The sequence below is a fragment of the Hyperolius riggenbachi genome, chromosome 1 (assembly GCF_040937935.1).
Source record: "Hyperolius riggenbachi isolate aHypRig1 chromosome 1, aHypRig1.pri, whole genome shotgun sequence".
Lineage (NCBI taxonomy): Eukaryota > Metazoa > Chordata > Amphibia > Anura > Hyperoliidae > Hyperolius > Hyperolius riggenbachi.
The window spans coordinates 147,667,877-147,693,692 of record NC_090646.1 but is presented as its reverse complement, the minus strand read 5'-3'; the positions used below and the strand labels follow the sequence as shown (position 1 = coordinate 147,693,692).

Here is a 25,816-nt window from a genome sequence, read left to right as displayed (position 1 = left end):
ACAGGCTCTGTTTGAGCTTTCACAAATGTCCATGGTCACGGTGAAGCCCTCCGATAAGGGGGGCAACGTCGTGGTCATGGACAATGACCAAAATGAAAATATGTGTCATCGCATTTTGAAGAATAGAGACTGGTATCATAGGGCCTCGGCGTCCGGCGCCCTGAGGGACCAGGGAGTACTGTTTTGGCATCATCGATTGGGCGGCCGGCAATGGTGTCATATCAAATGAGGTGTCATCTTTTTTGAAGATACCTCATCCAAGAATTCCAACTTTTTATGCATTACCCAAAATTCACAAATCAATGACACATCCACCAGGTAGGCCGATTATTTCGGCCTGCGGATCTCTGACTGAAAATGTCAGTAAGTATATCGATTATCATTTACAGAAACATGTGAAATCCCTACCGTCCTATGTACAAGACACCATGCATGTGCTGCGCATCCTCGATGGCTTGCATGTGCGCCCTGGTACCCTCTTAGTGGCGCTGGACGTTGAGGCCTTGTATTCTAGTATACCCCAAGCCGTAGGATTCCGGGCGGTGGCAAAATACTTGGATACACTACCATGTACTGAAATTGACCATTCTGTTTTTTTGTTAGAGATGTTAGAATTTCTTTTGACCCACAACCATTTTGTGTTCGGGACCTCCCACTACCTCCAGGTGCGGGGAACAGCGATGGGGACCACTTGTGCCTCATCGTATGCGAACCTGTACCTGGGGGCGTGGGAGGCAGACATCTTTTCTGATGATGATTTGGTCGAGTACCTGTGCCACGTGGAAGCGTGGCACAGGTACATTGACGATATCCTGCTCCTGTGGACAGGAGATGAATCTTTGTTATTGGAGTTTATTGACAAACTCAATCACAACTCACTAAATCTCAAATTGACCTGTGAGTACAGTGCCAAGTCCCTATCCTTCCTATCCTTCCTAGACCTCAATATAGAGGTGGGAGAGGGTGGTAATTTGAGCACTAGACTATTTAGGAAACCGACATCATCTAATGCTGTTCTACATGCAGATAGCTTTCATCCCCGACATCTCATCAGAAGCATCCCGACGGGACAATTTTTGAGAGCAAGGCGAAATTGTTCCACTCTAGAAACTTTTAAAAAAGAGGCCATTGAATTAAAACATAGATTCAGGACCAGGGGCTAATCCAGGTCCAATATTGATTGGGCCTATAACAGGGCCCTTAAACCTGATCGTGATGCTCTTTTGGGATATCAGAGGAGGACTGACTCTTTTATGGATACAGTCCCCATTATTATAACTTATAACAAACAGCAGGAGCAATTCCGTAAGATTCTTAATAAACATTGGCACTTGTTAACCGATGATGCCAAAATTCGACAATGTGTACCAGAACAACCCAAAGTCATCTTTCGCAAAGCCCCCACCATTGCCAATAGGATTGTTAGAAGTCATTACATGGGCAACACACGGTCCGATCCATGTAGAGCCAGAGGGGTTTTTCGGTGTGGAGCCTGCAACCAATGTCCCTTTGTGACAGTTGGTCGATCCAATACCTTTCCCCATGTCAAGAGAACAGTTCAGATCAAGCATTTTGTCAATTGTGCTACGGAGGGCATCATATATGTGCTTAAATGCACATGTGACGCCTTCTACATCGGTATGACAACACGAAATTTCCGTAGACGTATTTATGAACACACACAGGATATTGTGGGACATAATTTACGTTCTCCGGTAGCAAGACATGTTATTATGTGTGGACTCAATCCATCTAACACTATTACTTTTAGTGCGGTGGACTGCGTTCACCAACCATTGAGGGGTGGGGACTTCGAGAGGTTGGTATTACAGCGTGAATGTCGCTGGATATACGAACTCAAGGCAACGTCCCCACCAGGTCTAAACGATGAGTTAAAATATTCACAGTTTTTATGAATTTGGCACAGTATAATATGGTCAACACTGTTGGCTGTCCCATTGTTCCTGTACGTTCTTGCTGGTTGCCGTGAGGCGGGGTCTCCTGTTGCCCCCTTGGTCTGGGGCCATCTTTGTGCCCCCCCTCCCCCCTGTCGGGGACGAGGGCGTGTCCCCTTTCTATCTCCCCCTGTTCTCCTCCTGTTTGGAGAGACTTTTTGGTCCCCCATAATGCACATGATTGTGCGGTGGGGACATCAAATATATATTTTTGTCTTTAAAAAGACTTACTGTTAATTTATACTTTTTCCCTTTTTGAGAAATTAGGTTTTATTATTCTTAGTGATTATGTTAAGATATACTTTATTCTAGAATATATCTGTATTATTGATAATTACACGTTTTTCTCAATGTTCTTAACTTTAATGCTGGGTTCCCCTTTAAAGCTCGGTGGTGTGGCTCCACCGCACGCCTAATGCTGGAGCGCACCCGGTGCACAGATCATGACTACTATTTTTATTTTCATTTTTATTTATTTATTTTTCTTCTCCTCTTATCTTATTCCTTCACTCTCCAGTATCTTACTTCTTTCTGTTTTTTCTTTCTTTTCTTTTCTTCTATTTCCTTTTCCTCTCCATTCCGACTCTTTCACTTGGTTCCAGTTAGTCTGGGCCCTTCCCTCCCCTTTTTCTTTATCTCTATTGTGCTCTGTGCTGCGGGTGCGCCGTGATTTTTGGGCGTGTGGTTGCCTACCTTCACCTATGCGCAGACAGGGGAGGCGTGCCCAGAGGGTGTCTTTTACGCCAAGTGGCTGGCCTCTCCTCTTACTGTCTGCGCATGTCTTGCTGGATCCTACGGCAGCGCATTGGGCATGCGCACGCCTGTTGGTTTCCGGCAGATCCGAGCTGCCTGGAACGCACTGGCCGCGCCTCGTTTTAGATGCGGCTGACGCACTTACGGGTAGAACGCCTTTTATGGCGTGGGGCACTCCGGCGACTATACACACCACAACTACACGGTCTGGGGTCCTGAAGAGCCGGATTACCGGCGAAACCGGTCGACAGCCCACTACAGCTTGTACTTTCACTGGATGTACCCTTCATATCAGCCAATACCAACCACAATTCTACGCTTCTTGTTGGACGGATCGCTCAGAGTGGCGCATGGACCTGTGAAATATGAACTTTCCTCAGGAGTGGTAAATATAACAATTGCCATTGCACTATGCTGGAACGCTTTTTTCTTGTTTCATGAACATTTACATGGATGTTGCGATTGGACATCTGCAGTTGTTTACAGCTGATATCTGATTATAACAGGCAGCGGAATCTATACTGGTCTGCATCAGAATCAGTTCATACTTGGATCAAATGCAATGTATATACCACCACAGGCTCTTGAGTGAATTGACATGCTTTTGATAATAGCATCATAACCAGCCACTAATGTCAAGCCATGCCGTCCATGTGATACAACACTATTGATACCTGTATAGGCAATGATGTGGTTTCTTTCTGCACTAAGGGGACTTTATTACATCCAGGTGGCCATTTTTATGGCATGTTGAGTGGGCTTACAGACCGTTGTACTCTTTTTAATGTGTTATTTGGAGTTGTATATGTATGCTAATCTATTTATCCCATAGAGGGAGTTTTAATGGAAATAATAAATGTTTTCTTACTTTTCTACATACATGACTCATTGAGTGCTTTGGCTTGCAGATGGGTTCTGCGTTTTTCTTGTACAAAAATCAGGGTGACCCATTCTTAGTCCTGATTTTTTTTTCCTCTTCCTTTCTTTCCAGATCAATTCAGTTCTGTTTTTATTTTTAGCTTTCAAGTAAGCACTGGTTACCAGATCCCTTGGATAATTTTTGGCCAAAAATCGCATGCCTAGTTCAAAGATCTGTTCCTCAAAATCTATATCCAGACTATTATTCCTTCTGAGGCGTAGGAACTGACCGTATGGGATCCCCTCTAAAGTGTGTTTTGGATGACAATTGTTATACTGCAGGAGAGAGTTGGTAGCCGTACTTTTTCGGTACCCTCTGGTCAGAATTCTCTCTCCGTGAGTAAACAGTTGAAGATCAAGAAATTCAGTCTCATCTCCTCCCCACACTCCAGTAAATTGCATGTTGAAGGTATTAATGTTAATAAAGTCAACAAACTTATTAAAGCTGGACTGGTCACCCTTACAAATGAACAGGGCATCGTCCACAAATCTGAGCCAACAGGCAACAGAGTCGCGCTAGAAATTGGCTCTGTTGAAAATAGTTAGTTCTTCCCACCTTGCCAAGACTAGATTAGCAAATGTGGGAGCCACTGCCGTCCCCATCGCGACACCGGATGCCTGTTTATATGAGTAATTATAACAAGTATATATTTGACTCTCTTGCTGTATAACTTTTGATACCGTTTGTGGCCTCTGAGGAAGCAGTTGTACCGTGAAACGGCTGTAAGGCAGGTATATTTGCCTGTACTATCCCTGGTATGCCTGTAACGCCTGTATTGTCACAATAAATCCTATGAGCAGAGCTGGTGCTCCGTCTTTTTTTTAATTTTTTTTTTCATCTACAAAGCCTTTATTGCATCAACTTCTTGTGAGCACAACTCTATTAGGTGTGACATACAGGCCTCCCCTGAGCCAGCATCTAGTGCCAGCTTTTCTACGATACTCTACCTGTTTAACATTAAAAAAAACTATACATACCTGGGGCTCCCTCCAGGCTGATTGCTCCCTTGCTGTCCTCTTGCGCCACCTGGATAATCTGCAATTCGTCCCGGAAAGTCCTCCAGTTGGGGCCAGTCAATGAAGGCGCAGTCCGGCCGTGCGTGCTCCCCCATCACGCTCCTGTGGCTGGGAGGATTCTGCACCTGCACAGGAGGGGCACAATGTAGAGAAAAGTAAGTGAAAAGACAGTGGGTAGTGCGCTTAAAGGGAACCAGAGACGGCCAGAGAGGGAAAATGAAAACCGATTTCATACATACCTGGGGCTTCCTCCAGCCCCATAAGCCCGGATCGCTCCCACGCCGCCATCCTCCGCTTCCTCTTTATGCGGTACTGGGTCCCGTCACTTCCGGCGGGCGTGGCCAATTGTCCGCATGCACAGGGGCTCCCTCCATACCCTTACGCATACGGCTGCGCAGTATGGAGCCGCACGCGTACGGGTATGGAAGGAGCCCCTGTGATGCGGACAATTGGCCGCGTACTGCCGCTGACTGGCCGAAACTACGGGACCCTGTACCGGTGGATACAGGCAGCAGAGGACGGCGGCGTGGGAGCGATCCGTGTGCATGGGGCTGGAGGAAGCCCCAGGTATGTAAAAAAAGCTTTATCTCTGGTTCTCTTTAAAGGAAACCAGAGATAAATGCTTTGGCACAAAATAAACATATCGCCCGATAGATTTTACAAAATAAATACTATACCTGGTATTTTCGCTGCTCTGGTGTGCCGTTTTTTTTTTGTATTAATTTTTTTTTTTTTTTTTTTTACACTAAACCCCCATGCAAAACACAGTTCATTAGAAATGATATTATTTAGTGGGCTGTGTGCAAAATGAATTCACTATTTCTAAAAACCTCTTATGACTAACAAATATAGATTAAAAAAAAAATATGTTCAATATACCCTTACATCAGCAGCTCCTCCCATCGCATCACATCTCTCTGTGATGCTGCAAGTATACAGAACAGGAAAGCCGAGCCAGAAGGGGGCAGGCTTGGGCTTGAAAAGACATCAGAGAAGACAGACTCAGCTTGAGGCAGGGAACACACTTGACTGTTTTCGTGCACGTTTTCTGCACAGAAAAACTGAGAACTCATGTTAATCAATGGGCTAGTTCACACTTAATGTTTTTTTGTGCGCAGAAAAAAAACTGACATTCTGCATGATGACTCTACACATTTTGTCAGTTTTCTCTATTACATGAGCTGCTGTGAAAAAAGTGCGTGTTTTCTTGCATAGAAAGAAACACACTTTGGCTATCATTCATGAACAGGCTGTTGGTAAAGAGAATCAGTGCGGGAAAACACCGCTGGCAGATTTTTAGCCTTCTAGGTGGGCATTCATAAAAAAGTATCCATGTGCGGAAGCAGTGCAGAGATTCCCCAAACTAGGCAGGCGGTAGGCTTGCGGAGACACGGAAGCTGCCGAGTTGATACATTTCTCCGTGTTCCGCTCTGCTGCAGCTGCCTGGGAGGTCTGTGTGTCTCCATTCATTTACATTGGTATCGCCACATCAGAGGGAGCGGAACTTCCCAATCTCACACCGCTTGCGGTGATCTTTATGAATGAACATTTTGCTACATTTGTACCGATAATCACTGCACAAGGCAGTGATTTATCACTCTGCTCGGTAGTGTCATTTTTCCATGCGGAAAGAGGCTTTATGAATGCTGACTTTGCTAAGTGGTCGGTAAAGTCAGCTGTTTTAAGCATTTCCGCATGCGGAAATGCTTTATGAATGATAGCCTTAGTGTTCAGAAAAAGTATGCAGAAAAATGCACGTAGAAAACTGAAAGACAAGTGTGTTCCCTGCCATAATGATTCCTGAGCAAAGCCAGACTGAATGCTCAGTTGGGGTTTTTATCAGGGCTGTTAACAAGCAGGCGAGCAGTGAATGATAAAACAGAGAGCAGGGTAGGTGTTTCTCTGTTGTTCCCACTGATGTATATGGTAAAATACATGAGGGTGCTTCGTCTCTGGTACACTTTAATAGCATAACAAAACACACTAAACTCAGGTCATTCAGCACTACACTCCCACTGCAGCAGGCCTGTGTTCAGATACTTCTATGGACAACATCTTTAGAGCCGCTTCTTTTTAGAAGACGGTATTAACAATTGTTTGCATTCTCTATTTATGGAGGTTAACATTTTATTACCTATTAAAATAGTCCAGTTGCTGGCATGCACATATTTTATTTTCAGTAATGTCAGAGCCACATTTGCAGCTAACATGCTGGCGATAGAGTCAGACTACAGTCAAAATACATGCTCTGAATACTCATTCTGGGTCAGGGATTAACAAAGTACTAGCAGTGTGTCAATAAAGTAGCCAGGCAGCAGCCATTTTTTAAAATGAAATGGAATCCTCTCTGTTCACTTCACTTCCAGTTTTATTTAGACTCTGTTACATGTAATCTCTTTAGATTGCCCACAATGCACCCTCCTTACCCACAACGCACTTTGAACACGGCTTGTATTTGCTAAAAGATCGCTAGTGTCGATATTTACCGCATGTTTACCACATCATTACCGAACACCAGCGATCTATTAACAACCAACTGCTGCCAACTAAAAAAATTACTGAATACTACTAACAATCAAATACCGAGGTGGAGGAGCACTCTTCCACAAGGAGGACCTGCTGTGTGCCCAAGCCTCAGACCCCAGTATCCTTAGGGTCTATATAGAGTATTGTGAAAAAAGGCTGGCACCAGAAGAAAGTAGCAAAAATACAAAGATCTTTAGCTCTTTATTTGTTCGTCATTAAAATGACAACATTGTTAAAAAAGTAGGCTTTTAGTGGCGACAGTCCGCCGTTTTAAGCTGCTATAGCTCTTTTTCGAGCCACTCAGCCCATGAAATAAACATCAATCTGCACAAGTTTATATATTACTATAACTCACAATCAGCCAATCCATTCAAAGCTGCAGGAGCCTATCAGAACACCGGGACCCCTAAGCGGACCTGATGGGGAACAGTATAATGTCCAGATACATACCTCCCAAGCATCCAATCCAGGACTGCCCACAGCGGCATAGCGCCACACACACTTGTATCTCTTGACATTATACTGTTCCCCATCAGGTCCGCTTAGGGGTCCCGGTATTCTGATAGGCTCCTGCAGCTTTGAATTGATTGGCTGATTGTGATTGATAGTAATATATAAGCTTGTACAGATTGATGTTTGTTTCATGGGCTGAGTGGCTTGAAAAAGAACTATAGCAGCTTGAAACAGCGGGCTGTCGCCGCTAAAAGCCTACTTTTTTGACAATGTTGTCATTTTAATGACGAACAAATAAAGAGCTAATCTTTTTATTTTTGCTACTTTCGTGTGGTGCCAGCCTTTTTTTCACAATACTGAATACTACTAAGCGTTTGGTAATTATCACATGCGGTAAATTAACGAACAGCAAATTTTTACCGCAAATTGTTTGAATCGAGGCCAATGACATTTTTGTTATAATGTAAATTGTGGTATACTATTACCTCAACGATTGTGCCTGTATTGCAAGCACGCGGCATTTTTGGGTAGATAGCGGCGGAGGAGAGCGGATCTAGGGATTGCTGCAGCTGGTAGTTTTATCATTTATTTTACAAAAACATTTTATTTATGCATGAGTCATTTAAATGAATGGTATATTAAATGTATATAATGACTGTCTAAACTTGGACTTTGCTAGAAACCGTGGCACACAGGCAGTGCATAGCAGCATACCGCCCAACTTTTTCAGATAAGAAATAGGGACGATTTAAGACATGCCCCTGCCGCACCTCTTTTCATGCATATCACAAGGAATTTAGAATCAAAAGATGTTTTATCATTCATACCACACTGGTGGTTTCTATCATCATTAGCTGTCTTTCATTTTAACATTTGAACGTAGACAATATATCAATTTAAATAATGGCAATAAAGTTTAGAGCCAGTTAAACATTTTTCAGTAGAAAAATACACATATTTGTACATGGGTTCTGAAAGAGGGACAAATGAGGGCGAAAGAGGGACAGAGGGATTTGGTTCCCAAAGAGTGTGACAGTTGAGAGCTATGTAGCAGGCTTCGATCTTTCTAGCTTTTATGTTGAGTGGTGACAGGCTGTGTGTTTGGCAAGATAGAAAACCCCAACTTGAAGTGTTTTTACATAGAATAGTGGGCGGGCAGGGCTAAATACTTTTTGCTGATTCATCCTGCCAAGCATCGCTGACATAGCATGTTTGTTCCTGTCTGTCATGGCAAAGTAACGTTGTTGTCCTCTTTATCAGGCAGCAGCTTTGTGAATGGATCTTCACCTTATCCAGAAATTGATGAATTCATACGGTCACTGGTTACAAGGGAGGGCTTCCACGGAGGTATGTATACTTTATCTAGCTTTACTGTTCTACAGTACCATCCCCATCTACAGCCATCACGTTTTACTGTGCTTTCATAATAGGTATTCGGCAGTGGAACTACTTTTCCCTGGAGGAATTGATCGTTTATGACACAGTCAACTACCGCTGGTGTGAAAACATAGGCCGTGCTCATAAAAGCAATAATGTTATGTAAGTATTTATCAATTAAACAATTACCAAAGACATTTTTTCCGGAAAATAACAGCCAGGGATGGTCAGTGTAATGCAAGTAATTTGCATAATCATGCATCAACTTAAAACTTATAATGACATAAGACAATGCACTTCTTAGTATAGACCTCAATAGGAGTGTCTGAAGAGGATGGGAAGAGGATGGGTAACGAATACACAATTGTCAAGAGGAGAAAAAGGAGTGAGGGAGGAAATGTCATCAGGATTAGCTTCATTCAAAGGTAACCCAGATTGAAACTGTCTAGAATAGGATTCTCTACTTTTCCTTCATAAAATTCACAGGAATCATAACGGGGACAGTGCAATACATCTATTATGTAAGTAGAACTAGTATTTATCTACTTATATATGTGTTTTATTTCTAGGTTAGCACTTGTTCTTTAAAATGTCACTGCTGGGTTGTCATAAATTGCAGTTATATAATAGAGGGTGAGAATTACATGAGATGGTAGGAATGTTGTTGCTGGCATTGCTAAAATCTGCCCTGTTAGAAGTTGTGGAAGAAGCATGCAGGTGGGTGCCTTACCTCACTGGCCGCACTTTGGTTCTGGCCTGAGGTTATATGAAAGGCCAGAGGGTGAGCATGATGCCAAGGGACAGAGAACTAGCTTTTATAGTGGTCATCACTAATGTTATGCTCGAATAAAATGTGTTTACAAAAACTCGGAACTCCATAAATATATAAAAGGGCAGCACGGTGGCGTAGTGGTTAGCGCTCTTGCCTTGCAGAGCTGAGTTCCCGGTTTGAATCCCATCCAAGTCAACATCTGCAAGGAGTTTGTATGTTCTCCCTGTGGCTGCATGGGTTTCCTCCGGGCACTCTTGTTTCCTCCCACATCCCCAAAACACATACACATAATTTAATTGGCTTCCCCCTAAAAATTGGCCCTAGACTATCATACATACACTACACGATACATACATAGACATATAACTATGGTAGGGACTAGATTGTGAGCTCCACTGAGGGACAGTTAGTGACAAGGCAATATATTCTCTGTACAGCGCTGCGTAATATGTCGGCGCTATATAAATTATTATTGATTTATAAAGCACCAACATATTCCGTGGCGCTGTACAAAGTAAGAAACAAACATGGGGTACATAATACAGACAATGGGTACACCAGGATACAAGATACATAATTAGTGACAAAATACAAAAATGATACAGAATACAAAATACAGAATTGGTAATGACAGTGATAAAAGTAACATGATTAATAAAATGTGTAATGATTTCCAAGACACAAAAGGGGGAGAGAGCCCTGCCCTTCCGAGCTTACAATTGAAATCTAAAATTAATCCTACTAATATTATAAATGGGCAAGTTTGTATGTTTGAATGTTTGTAACTCAATCACGCAAAAATGGCTGAACGGATTTGAATGAAATTTGGCACACATAGTTCATTATCTGGAATAACATAAAGGATACTTTTTATTCCCATAACCAAAAAATGGGCGGAGACAAATACAAATTTCACTGGGATAATGTAAACAGCAGCTATTCTTACACTGTTAATGGCAGGGTTCTCAAACTTTGCACAGTTGGTCGCTGGGTGACTGGGATTAATATTCAGAAAAGTGGGTGGAGCCTACAAAAGCCAATCAAAATTCAACTATTGATTTTCAAGGGGAATATTTACATAGCTGCCATTCTTGCACTGTTAATGGCACAAGCCTCAAACCTGGTAAGTTGATAATTGGGTTCAAATTGAGAAAGGGGGGTGGAGCCACCAACAGCCAATCAGATTTGTTTCATTCCAATGCAAATTGTTGATGCCAAACACCACAAAGCTCACAAACTTGATAATTGAGTAATTGATTGTGTGTTAGGGTCAGGAAAAGTGGGCACAGCCAACACCAGCCAAATACATAAGCGGGCAACGTCATAAGTGGGCGGAGACAAATAAAGTGGGTGGATCCTACAAAAGCCAATCAAAATCCACCTATTGATTTTCAAGTGGAATATTTAATTGATGCCATTCTTGCACTGTTAATGGCACAAGCCTCTTGCACTGTAAATCACCTGTACCTGGTACAGTTGGCCATTAGGTGATTGAGGGTCAAATTCAGAAAAGGGGGTGGAGCCACAGCCACTCAGATTTATTTTATGCGCTTTGAGTCCTATGGGAGAAAAGCGCTTTACAAATGTTATTGTATTGTATTTTATTTCAATGCAAATTATTGATGCCGTAGACCGCAAAGCTCACAAACTTGGGCTTTAACCACTTCACTCCAAAGGCGATTTTCACCTTTCAGTGCTCATCCCTTTCATTTACCAATAGCTTAATCACTACTAATCACAATGAAATGATCCATATCTTGTTTTTTTCATCACCAAGTGGGCTTTTTGGGGTTGATATTTTTTTTCAATAATTACTTTATTTTCTATGCATTTTAAAGGGAAAAAGAAGGAAAAAATACACTATTTCTCCAATTGCATTCCCTATAGTTTTAATATAAACACTGCTACTGTACATAAAACCCACACATTTTATCTGCCTATTTGTCCTGGTTATCACAAGATTTTAATTATGTCCCTAGTACAAAGTATGGTGACAATATAGTATTTGGAAATAAAGGTGTATTTTTTTCTTTGGTGATTTTTTTTCCCCCACTATTTTCACATGCATGCGCGGGAGCACGCATGTGCACACGTGCACAGCAGCAGCAGCACTGTCTATTGTAAAATACAGGAACTTATCAGGCTTATTATATAAATATATTTGCAATAATAAGAGGTGCTAAATAGGCAGCAGATGCACATAATATGTGTGTTAAGTGTTTAGTAATTTGTAAATCCACTCCTGCTGTGCATAGTACAGTAAAGTACACATGCCAGATGGAACTCAGCTAAGAATCCACCATGTGTACGGCAGCCCCCAATGCCCCCCCCCCCCCCCCACTAGGCCAGCAGTTTGCCTGGCGGATCACTTTCGCCAAGCGACGGGAGATTACATTGGTCTCCTCCACTTAGCCTGCTCCTGCAGGATGTCCATCCCTTGTGCGCCCCCCCCGCATACAACAGAACACGTCACTCGCAATGTGTCTGTAATTGAACATGTATACACAGGTTTCCTAATAACACATCTCTGTTTTCAGATGGTTAAAAGAAAGTTATAAGTTTTCACTGCTTTGATTATTTACAATTTGCATTTTGCAGCAAAATGTGAGCTTAAAGGAAAGGTTCAGGGAGGGTGGAGAAAAAATAAAAAATCAATTTCCACTTACCTGGGGCTTCCTCCCGCCCGTGGCAGGCAGGAGGTGCCCTCGCCGCCGCTCCGCAGGCTCCCGGTGGTCTCCGGTGGCCGACCCGACCTGGCCAGGCCGGCTGCCAGGTCGGGCTCTTCTGCGCTCCAAGTCCTGGTACTTCTGCGTCCCACGCCGGCGCGCTGCCGTCATCGGACGTCCGCCGGGCTGTACTGCGCATGCGCAGAACTACTGCGCATGCGCAGTACAGCCCGGCGGACGTCCGATGACGTCAGAGCGCCGGCGTGGGACGCAGAAGTACCAGGACTTGGAGCGCAGAAGAGCCCGACCTGGCAGCCGGCCTGGCCAGGTCGGGTCGGCCACCGGGAGCCTGCGGAGCGGCGGCGAGGGCACCTCCTGCCTGCCACGGGCTGGAGGAAGCCAGAGGTAAGTGGAAATTGATTTTTATTTTTTCTCCACCCTCCCTGAACCTTCCCTTTAAGCATATTGGTTTATTTACTGTACGTAATTGTTGGACTTGTCTATTAAGGCTTCTGGTAGATCTGAAGAGAGAAGTTTGGTATCAGAAATGCCACGACCCCATTTGCAGGGCACAAAACTTTAAATCAAACTGTAAGTTGTTTTTCATGTTTCTCTTTATTCATTATGCTGCTGTAAGTTTGAACACCGTGCTTGATAAAAATGTAATACCCTTATCAATACTACCACAATTCCATCTGTGCAACTTCACATCTTTAATTTTTTAAAGAGGAACTGTAGTGAAAATATTAATGAATACAATTGCTTATTGTTTACAATATTCATTTATAGACTATTTTGTCAGTGTTTGCCCATTGTAAAATCTTTCCTCCCCCTGGTTTACATTCTAAAATGTATCATTGGTAGTGACCAGATGATTTGTACAGAATGTTTGTTACTGAGAGTTCTATGCACAGAGGGAAATAATGCTTTCTTGGCAGTTGTAAAAAAAACCTGTTATTTCCCACAATGCAACATGGTTTACAGCAAACTGTCATCAACTTGGCCATGGCATCACACTGTGGGATGGGTTTGACCACAATATCGGCTATACAGACCCCCCTGATAAGTTATTCAAGAAAATGTAAATAATTACTTGTGGGAAAGGGGATATCAGCAACTGATTGGAATGACGTTCAATCCCGGGATAAAGTTCATTTTTAAGCCTTTTCTTTTCAATCCTCATGAAAGGTAAAGGGAACATGAAGTGAGAGGAATACGGAGGCTGCCATGTTCATTCTCTAATAAACAGATCAAGTGCTCATTTTAGAAATTTGCACAACGCACATTATACAGCACCACTCATGTTATTCTTTTTAAGACACCTGACAAAATGTGGTATTCCATAGGAACTGCTCATCAGTTTCTACACAGCCACTGTAGAATCCATCCTCTGCTCCTCCCTCATTATCTGGTATGCAGGGGCAACCGCTAGTGACAATTAGAAACTCCAGAGAGTAATTAACGCTGCTGAAAAGATCATAGGTTCACCCCCACCTCTAGTCTCCTCCACACTGCCAGACTGGGGAGGAGGGCCAAAAGGATCTCACATGACTCCTCCCATCCAGGCAATCGCTTCTGTGAGCTCTTCCCATTGGTTCACCGGTTCAGAACCATTGCCTCGAGGACCACCAGGCGCAAGTGCACTTTCTTCCCACAGACAGTCCTACTGAATTCTAACTCCCCCTGCCAGGCCGCAACACCCTAGCCCTTGGGAAGCAACACCTCAACCGGCACCTGACTGTATCTGTTGCCCACTCTGTACGCTGAACCATGAACTCTTATGTGGTCCTCTCCGTACACCCTAACTGATTCACGATTTATATATTGTATGTAGTGTATTGTGTGTACCACATATATTCTCATGTCTACTCTCATGTCGACTTTGTCTCGTCTTCTGCCTTTGCCACGTGCACCACATACAGATAAAGATGATTCATATGCACAAACATACCAGAGCACAAAGGAGTACACACCACAGCCTCAAAGACTACGCAACATTAAGAAAGTACAACAGGCATTACTAACATCACAAAGTATGAATAATATTATCAGCATGCTTAATATGAAAATTACAAAAACAGACAGTGCCTGATAGTGTCAGTACTGAAAATGATACATTAATTCAGCATCAATCCACACATCCTGTATGGTATAATCAATAAAAAAGAGGGCTATTTAATATTTGACTTTAAAGTGACCCTGAACAGTAGCTGGAATAAAAAAAATTCACTTACCTCCAACCCACCATAGGCCGCGAGCCCCCCCCCCCCCCCACCTGGCGTCGTCCTGGCTCCTGTCCGGCGGCTCCCAATACCGGCGACACCCGGGCTGGGTGTTGGGCGGCTCTTCCTAGATCTTCACGCTCAGAGTCATCACTTCGTCCCAGCGTGACAGGTCTGCGCGTGCGCGGTTTTCTAACTCTAAACCACGCATGCGCAGACGAGTGTGAAGATCCAGGAAGGGTTGCCCGACACTCGACCCGGGTGTTGCCAGTAACGGGAGCCGCCGGAGAGACACGGACGGGAGCCAGGACGCCAGGGGACCTCGCGGCCTACGGTGGGCTGGAGGGAGGCCCAAGGTAAGTTACTTTTTTTTTTTTATTCTAGGTACTGCTCAGGGTCCGTTTAAAGTGAAAGTTATAATAATTAGTCTATGTATGAAATCATTCTTGCCCATCTATACAGGTAGTCCCCAGTTAACAAACGAGATAGGGACTGTAGGTTCGTTCTTAACCTGAATCTGTTCTTAAGTCGGAACATTGCGCCATCTCTGTCCCCTGTACCTCCTCTGTGCCTCCATTGTCTCCCTCTGTGTCACCTCTCCCCTTTGTACCTGTTTATACAAGTTTAAACGCCATTTTTTCTTTAATTTTTTTTTTTTTTAAATCGATTTTTTTCAAGAACTGCAAGTCCAATTTGAATTTTTTTTTTTACTTGTTCCCATGGAAACAGAGAATCCATGCCATTCGTATCAGCTGGTCGTTCGTAAATCGGTCATTCGTAAGTCTGGGACTACCTGTACTACTATATGATCATCAATATTGTTGTTTTGTTGATTTCCAGATTATGCTTTACCTCCCGAAGTGTGCCTTCCTTCCATGTTTAAAGAGGTAAGCATAATGTTTATTTAGTTAATGATCGGACATTATGTTAAAAGGTAAATGCACAGATGTGCCTGAATTTTCTCCAAAGAACCTAGAGAAGGGAACTATTGCAGCTGCTGTCTCGCATTTTAAAGCCCCATACACACACACACACACACTGGTTTAAGTCAACGACTACCTCAGCCAATAATCTGGCCCCAACTGCTGCCCGGCAAGTGATCATCCAGGCGGATGAACTTGCTGAAGCAACAGCCGATACCTTTGTTCTCGCAGCTCGCCCCGCCCACTGCGTGACATCACGTCTGTGTTGCTCCATTAATTCTCCACTTCCATGAATAGCAACAGAACTCATCGTTGGCTGTAGAGCTAACTCCCCATCTGTACAGCCTCGGCCCAGTTGTGCCACCCAAAGGATCGAGTTCTATCCCCGTTGAGCGACATCAGTCACACGTGTGTACGCCTTAACACAGTACTGGCTAGGCTGGTTAGGAACTACCTTCCCCTGCTGGTTCCCACTGTGCTGTGAAAACTGTGCACAGAGAGTTGCACAGTTTACAACATTTCAGGTGCTTCTATGCATTTTAATAACAAATTAGTCATCCAAATATTAAGGTTAAAACGGGTTTCACTCTCGTCAATCTGGTGACGCTGCAGCCCACTCACTCTGCTGTCACAGTGAGCTCCATATCTCGGTCAGGAGGCAATATCATTGACTCCTGACACTGTGATTACTATGAGCCAATCACAGTAATCACAAGCTTAAACAGGGATAGGACAACTCTGGTCCTTAAAGTGGACCTGAACTCAGAACTTCCTCTCTGCTCTAAAAGATAAACAACCACATAACCTTTAACCACTTAAGGACCGTAGGCTTACAGCTACGTGACCAGACTCTTTTTTTTTTTTTTTTTTTTTTTTTTTACAATTCAGGCCACTGCAGCTTTAAAGAGGAACTCCAGTGAAAATAATGTAATAAAAAAGTGCTTCATTTTTACAATAATTATGTATAAATGATTTAGTCAGTGTTTGCCCATTGTAAAATCTTTTAAATCCCTGATTTACATTCTGACATTTATTACATGGTGACATTTTTACTGTTGGCAGGCGATGTAGCTGCTGCAGGATTTTTTGGCAGTTGGAAACAGCTGTAAACAGCTTAATTCCCACAATGCAGCAAGGTTCACAGACAGGAAACTGCCAAGAGTACGTACTTTTCTTGTTTCTTGTGAGAGGGGTATTACCACAATATCAGCCATACAGCGCCCCCTGATGGTCTGTTTGTGAAAAGGAATAGATTTCTCATGTAAAAAGGGGTATTAGCTACTGATTGGGATAAAGTTCAATTCTTGGTCGGAGTTTCTCTTTAAGGGCTCACTGCAGGGCCGTACAACTCAGCGCACACGTGATTCCCCCTCCCCCCCTTTTTTTCTGCCCTCCTCCAGCATAGTTTTCTGTTTGTGGGCTCTGATCGCTCCCATCATGTGTTTTTTTTTTTTTTTTTTTGTGTGTGTGTGCATTTTTTTTGTAATACATTTCCCTATTTTTTTACCTTTGTATCCCCTCCTTCCTTTCCTCCCCCTGCCAGCCAATCACAGCGAATGGCTCTCATAGACATCAGCCTATGAGAGCCGATCCCTCTCTGTGCCTCCCAAGGGGACAGCTGAGTGACACGGCTGTCCCCATTACAGCGCTGCCGTAGATCTCAGCACTGTGCAATGTAAATAGACTGTTTATTTCTCTGTCTAGTAGGAGACTGATGACGGAGCGGAGCCCGGGGGGGCTCATTCAAGGGGGGATGCATGATCCCCAGCAAAACACTGCCCCAAGACTATACGCCAATTAGAGTTAGGTGGTCATGGGGCTACCGCCGCATTCACACCAATTGGCATTAGGCGATCTTTAGGTAGTTAAAGAGAAACATTTCTTTGTTACAGCTTATAGAGCACCTACAGAGATGCTGCGGTGTGATTACTTCCTGTTATCCTGGGAGAACAGAAAGGGTTAACCTCCTGTGTTTACATATTAGCTCAGATTTCCACAGATTCCACAGAAAGCTGACAGCTCAAGTGAAATTGCCTCATTACTAGCAGATGAGGGAGAATTAGCCAGGATTTTCTCTATAAACACATCACCATTAAGGAGAAGGCACTCAAATGGCTTTAAACTTGCGTTTATCAAATCTTTAGCAATTACAGTGAACAAATACATTCATAAGTGTACCACACCCATAATTGGACAGACTCTACCTGGTCAGCTGAGAAGATGGCTGCAGAACGGATCGCAAAGAAGTGTGTGGAGAAAGGTTATAGGATCCCTGGGCTTGAAGAAGTGGAGAAAGAATTACTTTTCTTAATTATATTATATTTTTGCTCTTTGGGAGCTTAAAAATGTAACATAGGTGAAAAAAGGTGAAAAAGCTTTGGGAATCATGCCCATTGTAGGCAATCTGGTAGTGTGAAAGGGGTGATGAGGAAGTACTAGCCGATACTTCAGCATGACCATGCATTTGGTGAATTGTTCATGGAGCCACCTCTGTTCTAAAACAAGAGATAGTGCCTTCTCCATAATGGTGATTGGTATGGTTGTGGAGTGGTGACCCTCAGGAGGAGTGAGCATCAGTGACTTAGGCTAAACTAGGCCTAAGTAGGTTACCCATCGGCAACACTCTTTGTGTTCTCAATAAACACACACAGGGTGGATTTCTCTGTTTTCTCCTTGTCTTCTGTGTAAGAGTTCAGGTCTGCTGTAAGGGGTTAAAACTGTCTGGTTCTGAAGATGTTAAATAAACCTGCAAAATGTTTACTGTACATTAAATTTTAACATATATAATTTCGCAGTTTGCACCATTTATTACAATTGTATTGTTCTCTTTTTTTGTCTTTCAAAAAAGTTCAATAAAAATGTTGAAACCGTAACAGATGTACATTAAAATATCTGTGCACTATGCAGCATTTTAGTAGATTTGATTTTAGACAGTATAAATATTAACCACTTTATCCACCACTACATTATATCTACAGTATACCTACGTCCTCTTTGACTTCATCTAAGCCACAAAGACGTAGATATATGTCTTGTAGTTGAAGCACAGCATACTGGGCTTGCTATTGTGCAAAACCTAAAAAAATTGCATTTTTAGAATGCCTGAGTTTTAATTTCTTTCTGAAAGCTAAAAAAGTAGGTTTAATGCTGTATTGTTTAATTTTATTGATGCAGTCTTTCAGTGTTCCAGAAGCTAAAATATGTGAACTATTTACCGTATTTTTCGGACCATAAGACGCAGTTTTATTCCTCCCAAACGATGGGAAAAATGTTGCTGCGTCTAATGGTCGGTATGTGGCTTCACAGCCTCCCCTAAAATTGATCCCTAGCAGTCTAGTGGTCCCCTCCTCCCTCCCCCCTGCCCAGCGTGATGTAGTGTCACTTACTTTGCGGGTGCAGTGACAGCAGCAATGTCCCCAGTGATCCGATCCCTCCCTCCCATGCATGGTGGCTGCAGCTATTTGTCACTCACCCTGCTCCATCACGGGTGCAGTGACAGCAGTAATGTTACTTTTGATCCGATCCCTCCCTCCCGTGCGTGGTGGCTGCAGCTATTTGTCACTCACCCTGCCTGTGACGGCAGCAATGTCCCAGTGATACGATCCCTTCCTCCCTCCCGTGCGCGGTGGCTGCCGCTGATTATCACTCACCCTGCTCCATTAGGTGCAGTGACAGCGGCAATTTCCCCAGTTCCTCCGATCCCTTCCTCCCTCCTGTGCGAGTCGGCTGCAGCCTGTTGTCTTCACTCAATCTGGCGTGTCCCGGGAGCCGGCTCTTCTCTCCATACTTCAGAAGGCATGGTTCCATACTGTAGCTTTAAAGGTCCCTCGTGTGATGACCTCATCAAGCAAGGCCTCTTTGCTACAGTATGGAACCATGCCTTCCGAAGTATGGAGAGTAGAGCCAGCTCCCAGGACACGCCAGAATGAGGGAAGACAACAGGCTGCAGCCGACTCTCACAGGAGGGAGGGATCGGATCACTGGGGACATTGCCGCTGTCACTGCACCCGTGAAGGAGCAAGGTGAGTGACAAATAGCTGCAGGTGATGCGCACGAGAGGGAGGATCACTGGGGACATTGCCCCTCTTACTGCACCCACAATGGAGGGAGAGTGAGATGCAGGTATCGGCATTGTCACTGCAGCTGTCACCACTCCCGCAATGGAGCATGCTGAGTGACGTTAACATGCTGCCACCATTGTGCACCAGGGGGAGGGAGCTATCCAGCACCACCTGAGGACGTTGTAGCTGTTACCACTCCCAGGATGGAGTATGCTGGGTGACAGTAGTTCCCTTTTAGTTTAGCTTCCATTTTTAGTTTCCCTGCTCTTGTAGTGTAGTTTACCATAGCTGGGGGGGGGGGGGGGGGGAGCAGCAGGGATTAGTGTTGTGTAGTGTAGGGAAGTGTAATGTAGCTGGGGGGAGGGTGGTGCAGCAGGGATTAGTGTAGTGTAGTATGTAGTGAAGTGTATTGTAGTTGGGGGTGGGCAGCAGGGGTTAGTGTAGTGCAGTTGAAGGAAAAGGTCTATAAGATGCAGGCAAGAGCTTTTTGGCTCTAATTCTCTTTTTTGGCAGTGCTAACCCTCTTTAGCACTGAGGGTTATGCTATTGTCCAAGTAGGTTCTGACTAGAGAAAAATGTCACTTGCATACCCGAATGTTAACTCATTCAGCCAGAAAAAGAAGAAAAGGAACACATACTTGTGGTTTGTTTGATTGGCACTGTACATACACGTCTATCTCATTATGTTACATGTAAGCCAAGGTACACTTAAACATCTAAGAAAACTCCCCAAAACGTGAACAAGGCAATTTTATATTAGCAATCAAGTAAATGTAAGCATTATGGACAAAATTCCTTTTTTGTGCTTAGACCTGAAGTATGATTTTTATTCTACTTTTTGTAGACTCTTAAGTCAGAAGAGCTGGTGGGAATTTCAGTCAGGAGTGACCATGACATTTTCAAAGTAAAGAAATAAATAAAGGTTAGACTACATTGAGTGTGTGGTAAAGGGAGGTAATATAGTTAGCGACAAGGGCGGGACTTAGAGATGGGTTACACATTTGTTTCTTTAGCTGCACAGTTCACAACCTACTTCATTCATATTCTGCTTTATGTACAAGAGATGGGGGCAGGAACTTGTGACAGTCACTTTACTAGCGCACTGCTATACACTTATAGTTCACAGGAAGTAGGCTTTCCTAGAAAGGAACATGAAAGCAGCCAGTGCAGGAGGTCTTGTATCTATAGGTAAGCAAAGTCATAAAGCAGAAATCCAAAACTGAAAATACAGTGCCAAATGTAGTGCTTGTATTTACAATAAACAATGTGTACTTTCAGAACATCTTCAACTGTTCTTTAATTGCTTCAAATAACTGGCAATGTGCTTTTTCTACTGCTATAATAACCTGTGTAACCTTAGTTTACAGAAAATCGTGTTTAGTTCATCTGATATAATTATAACGTAAACTATCTTGTAGGGGGATGAGGAATGGGCTCTTACAATGGATGAAAATGGAAACATAGAGAAGAAACAGATGACATCACACACAGAGGTACACACAGTGGGAGAACTGGTGATGGCCTCATCTGCGGACTACAATAGGACATGTGATAGAGGCTGGGATGATGGCATTGATGATGCAGGTATTCTGCAGGCTTCAGAAATGATACACCGTTACTGTATTCTGGAAGCTACTGAAGATGCAGAACTAGTAGATGATGACTGTATCCTGGAAGCTGCTGAAGCGGCGGAACTGGAAGAGGATGCTTGTATCTTGGAAGCTACTGAAGATATAGAACTAGTAGATGATGACTATATCCTGGAAGCTGCTGAAGCGGCGGAATTGGAAGATGATGCTTGTATCTTGGAAGCTACTGAAGATATAGAACTGGCAGATGATGATTGCATCCTGGGAGCTGCTGAAGATATAGAATTGGCAAATGATGATTGCATCCTGGGAGCTGATGAAGATGTAGAACTGGCAGATGAAGATTCTATCCTGGGAGCTGCTGAAGATGTAGAACTAGCAGATGATTACTGTATCTTGAAAGCTGTGGAAGATGTAGAACTGGCAGATGGTTTAGGCAGACTACAAGGTGCAGAAGTGGCAGATAATGATTTTGCATTAGAAGATGGTGAACAGGTAGATGATCATATACTAGAAGCTGCAGATGATGCAGAACTTGCAGATGTAGCGGATCGAAGCGTTGCAAAATGGATGTTGGAACAGACTGATGTTCCAGATGAAATGCTACTAGAAGCCTTCAAAGATCACAACACGTCAGTAAAAAATATAAACTGCTTTTAAGCAATGTTGCAACCGTTTTATTTCATTTTTCTTTATAACTGTTTTTACTTTTGTGATGCAATTAGACTTCTTTTTTCAGGAACCAAAAGTTTAACATAAGAGTTTAATACATTTATATGCACAAAATGCACTTTATAATGCAGCCTTGTTTTAATAAATACTATATTTTGGCCTCGTTATGGGTTTCATATTTATTTTACATTTTGTGCATTCCTGTTATGTGGCAGTGAATTGGTCAGAAAGCACAGCATGCAGGCATACACATAACTCCCAGTGTAATTCAATCTCAAATGGCGTTACGACGTATGCGCTAAGTTGCAGTGCTCTCTGAGATGACACTGTTGCACAAATTTTGTTCTATGGTATAGCGCTGTCCCATCCGACATTCTTGAATTAGATCAGTGCTGCAGGAGAGAGCAATGCAGGTGCCATGCGGTTGTGTTAAACACAAGGCCACCTACGTTACATAGTGTGTGCAAGCCTTAACTGTCCCTCAGAGTTGCTTTCAATCTAATCCCTACCATAGTCTATGGTAATTTCTTGTAGGGGGAACCAATCCACTTATTTCGTACATTTTTTTTTTCTGTTATTGAGTTAATCTGCTATCCTGCTGTAGTCTAGTGTCAATTTCTGTAGGGAAAAATAATCATCTGCTTCTGCCTTGTGACAGAAGCTCTGAGGTATGCACCCAACTAGCTGGATGTAATTCCAATTCTGCAGGGCCTAGGTGATTGGCTAAGGTATTCAGAACTGGATCTGGACAAAAATTGTGAGGTAACCCGAAATCCTTCAAAAGTCTCTGCTCAAGTTCTGGATGCCATTGGTTAAGGTCTGAATACTCTCAGAATGAAATGTGGGAATCCTAATCCCCAAAACGAGGAATACGTGACTTGAAAATGATCCTCACAAATCCCAGTTTGCCATTTCCCTTTATTTGGGGGAAAGTTAATTGAGATTGATTTGGTAGTATGTAGATGTAATATAAGCGTAGATGTCTTAATAATGAGCAGCCAGAGGTTTTCCAAATCACCATGGAACAGCATGTCAAAAATAAAAGAGAATCCTTAGCACTCCCTATTGCACTTCCGCACATACCGTAAAGCCTGCACACACCCCATGCTCAATATTGGAGACAGTGACTGTCACCAAAAAACATACAGTATATTGTAAAGTGCTACTGATAGCGGAAGGCCGAAACCTGGTCAGGAAGGAGAACGGGCAATTTTCTAAACTACAGTCTGGTGACTTTCTTAGCACCTGGCACTGGTTACTGTGCAATTAGTGTATTGATGCTTTTTAAAGCAAAAGGGCTCAGTGTGCATGGACCCATGATGTGAGTTTTTGTTTTATTTTAAAGAACAACTAGCAAAGAAACTGTCCTTCAGTAAACCCCACATTCCTATAGAGCTTTTAGCCAGCAACAATAGAAAGCTTTTCAGAAGTCTCTCGGCACAGTCTGTGAAAAGAATGGTTTGTTTATAGATTGATTAGGCTATTGTCAATTTCTGTAGGGGAAGATAATTAACCTACCACTATGCTTTGATGCTAGTTACACTATTCTATGACAGAAGTTCTGAAATATGCACCCAACTAGCTGGATGTAATTCCAATTCTGCAGGGCATAGGTGATTGGTAAAGGAATTGTGAGGTAACCTGAAGCCCTTAAACAGTCTCCACTCAAATTTTGGATGCCATTGATGAAGATCTGAACACTCTGGGAACGAAATGTGGCAACCCTAATCCCCAAAACCAGGAATATGTGACTTGAAAATGATCCTCAGAAATCTCAGTTTGCCATTTCCCCTTTAAGGAACTCACTTGTCAGCGGTTCCAGCGCCGGTGAGCGGAGCATGGCCGCAATCTTCCTCATCTGGCGACATCCCCGGCACTCCTGCGGTGGTGAGCCTCCCCTTTGTACGTGTGTGTAATATATTCCAGTTAGTCCAGTATTCTGAATTATTGTGTATGACTTTTGCTACACTTTGACCTCGATTCTGTCTCAACCCATTGTACCTCAGCCATCTGACCACTTGTGTATGACCCCTGCCTGTTACGGCCAAGCCTTTTGCCTCAGCCTGTTGTACTGTAGCCATCTGATATTCCGTGTATGACCTCAGCTTGTTTAGTGACCTAGTCTTTGTCTCAGCCTATTGTACAGCAGCCATCTGATCTCTCGTGTATAACCCTAGCTTACGTTTTTGACTACGATTTATCTGAGCCTCGGTATATACGCCTCATACCTAGCATGATATCTCCTTTATTTGGTGGAAATTTAATAGAGATTGATTTGATAGTATGTAGATGTACTATAAGCACAGATGTCTTAATAATCAGCAGCCAGAGGTTTTCCCAACCACCATGGAACAGCATGTCAAAGTTAAAAGATAATCCTCAGCACTTTCTATTGCACTACTGCACACTGTGAAGCCTGCAGACACCACGTGCTCAATATGGAAGACAGTGGCCATCACCAAAAAACATATATAGAAAAGTACTAAGTGCTAATGATGGCAAACCTGGTCAGGAAGGACAGTGGGCATTCTCTGAACTACAGTCTGGTGACTTTCTTGGCACTTTACTAGTTATTGTGCAATAGTGTATTGATGCATTTTAAAGCAAAAGGGCCCAGTGTGCGTGAACCCATGATCTGAGTTTGTGTTTTATTTTAATGAATTTGAGTTGATGTAATAAAGTGTACCCTCCTGTGTATGAACTAAGACCTCCATATATGTTTTTTGGTGACGGTCACTGTCTCCAATATTGAGCACGAGTGGGTGGCTGGATGGTGTAATGGTTAAGGGCTCTGCCTCTGACGCAGGAGACTAGGGTTCGAATCTCGGCTCTGCCTGTTCAGTAAGCCAGCACCTATTCAGTAGGAGACCTTAGGCAAGTCTCCCTAACACTGCTACTGCCTATAGAGCGCGTCCTAGTGGCTGCAGCTCTGGCGCTTTGAGTCTGCCAGGAGAAAAGCGCGATATACATGGTATTTGTCTTGTCTAGTGTGCAGGCTTCACAGTGTGTGGGAGTGCAATAGAGAGTGCTGAGGATTATCTTTTATAATTGAGGCTGATAACATTACCAATCTCTTGCCAAAGAGGACGAAGCAGGTGATTTCTGAGGCAGCAGCAAATTTGCAGCTATGGTTTGCCAGACTTAATATTGGCGCAGGCGCTAAGTGTACTGATTAGGTCCATGTTCAGGACCAATATTTCTCTTTCACAATGTTTGTATGTATTGTCACTTATGTTTGTTGACTTCATCTGCTAAAAAAGATTTTTGAAACCTAAAGTCTACTGATTTAAATGTTTGTAGAGATCGTTTTGGCACAGACCAACTGAAGGAGCTTATTCTACTCAAAGCACATGAAACTGTGGAGTAGATTGGTGGGAAGCCTGTGGATAGGATTGTGGGTAAGGTTAGGTTACATGGATAGCTTAATGTTAGGTAACTAAGAAGGAAGGGGTTAAAGAGATCCTGTAGTGACTATTCACTGTACATACAGTAAGTGCCATATGTTACCAAGTCTATATTAGTATAGTAGAGTAGCAAAACTTACTATGGTTGTACAGAGCTGTAATTGGTTGCAGTGGTTGCCTCTTCCCACAAAGTTATATCGCAATGTGGGTGGAGAGGGAGACAAAGGCCACTGCATCCCATTCAAGGTCTGTACAACCACGCTGATGGTCAGAAATTCAGAGGGCTTGAGACTGCAGAAAACACTATAGTAACATGGGTAAGGTAATAGACTGCACTGACTTTAGTGAGGCTGTGTATGTTTAGCATAGTGTCAATACAGGGTCCCTCTTAGGGACAGGGTTACAGTAGAGCCAGCAAGGGGTTGCAGTAAGCCCTAGTGATTTTATGTAAAACAGCCCTGAGGTAGAGACTGAAGCAGGTGTTAGTAACAGGAGAGGAAGTTATCTG

The 25,816-nt window shown here is 43.2% G+C and overlaps 1 protein-coding gene across 2 annotated transcripts in view; it reads left to right on the top strand.

The window, feature by feature from the left end:
• The window catches only part of PRIMPOL (primase and DNA directed polymerase), a 91,990-nt gene extending 69,921 nt beyond the window's left edge, over window positions 1–22,069 (top strand). For both annotated transcript variants that reach the window (XM_068278717.1, XM_068278716.1), the window contains 5 exons: window positions 8,883–8,969; window positions 9,053–9,161; window positions 12,946–13,028; window positions 15,500–15,546; window positions 21,062–22,069. In XM_068278717.1, the coding sequence (XP_068134818.1) occupies window positions 8,883–8,969; window positions 9,053–9,161; window positions 12,946–13,028; window positions 15,500–15,546; window positions 21,062–21,892 (1,157 nt within the window). In that variant the 3' untranslated portion in view covers window positions 21,893–22,069. The remainder of the gene's footprint in view (window positions 1–8,882; window positions 8,970–9,052; window positions 9,162–12,945; window positions 13,029–15,499; window positions 15,547–21,061) is intronic.
• The last annotated feature ends 3,747 nt before the right edge of the window (window positions 22,070–25,816 follow it).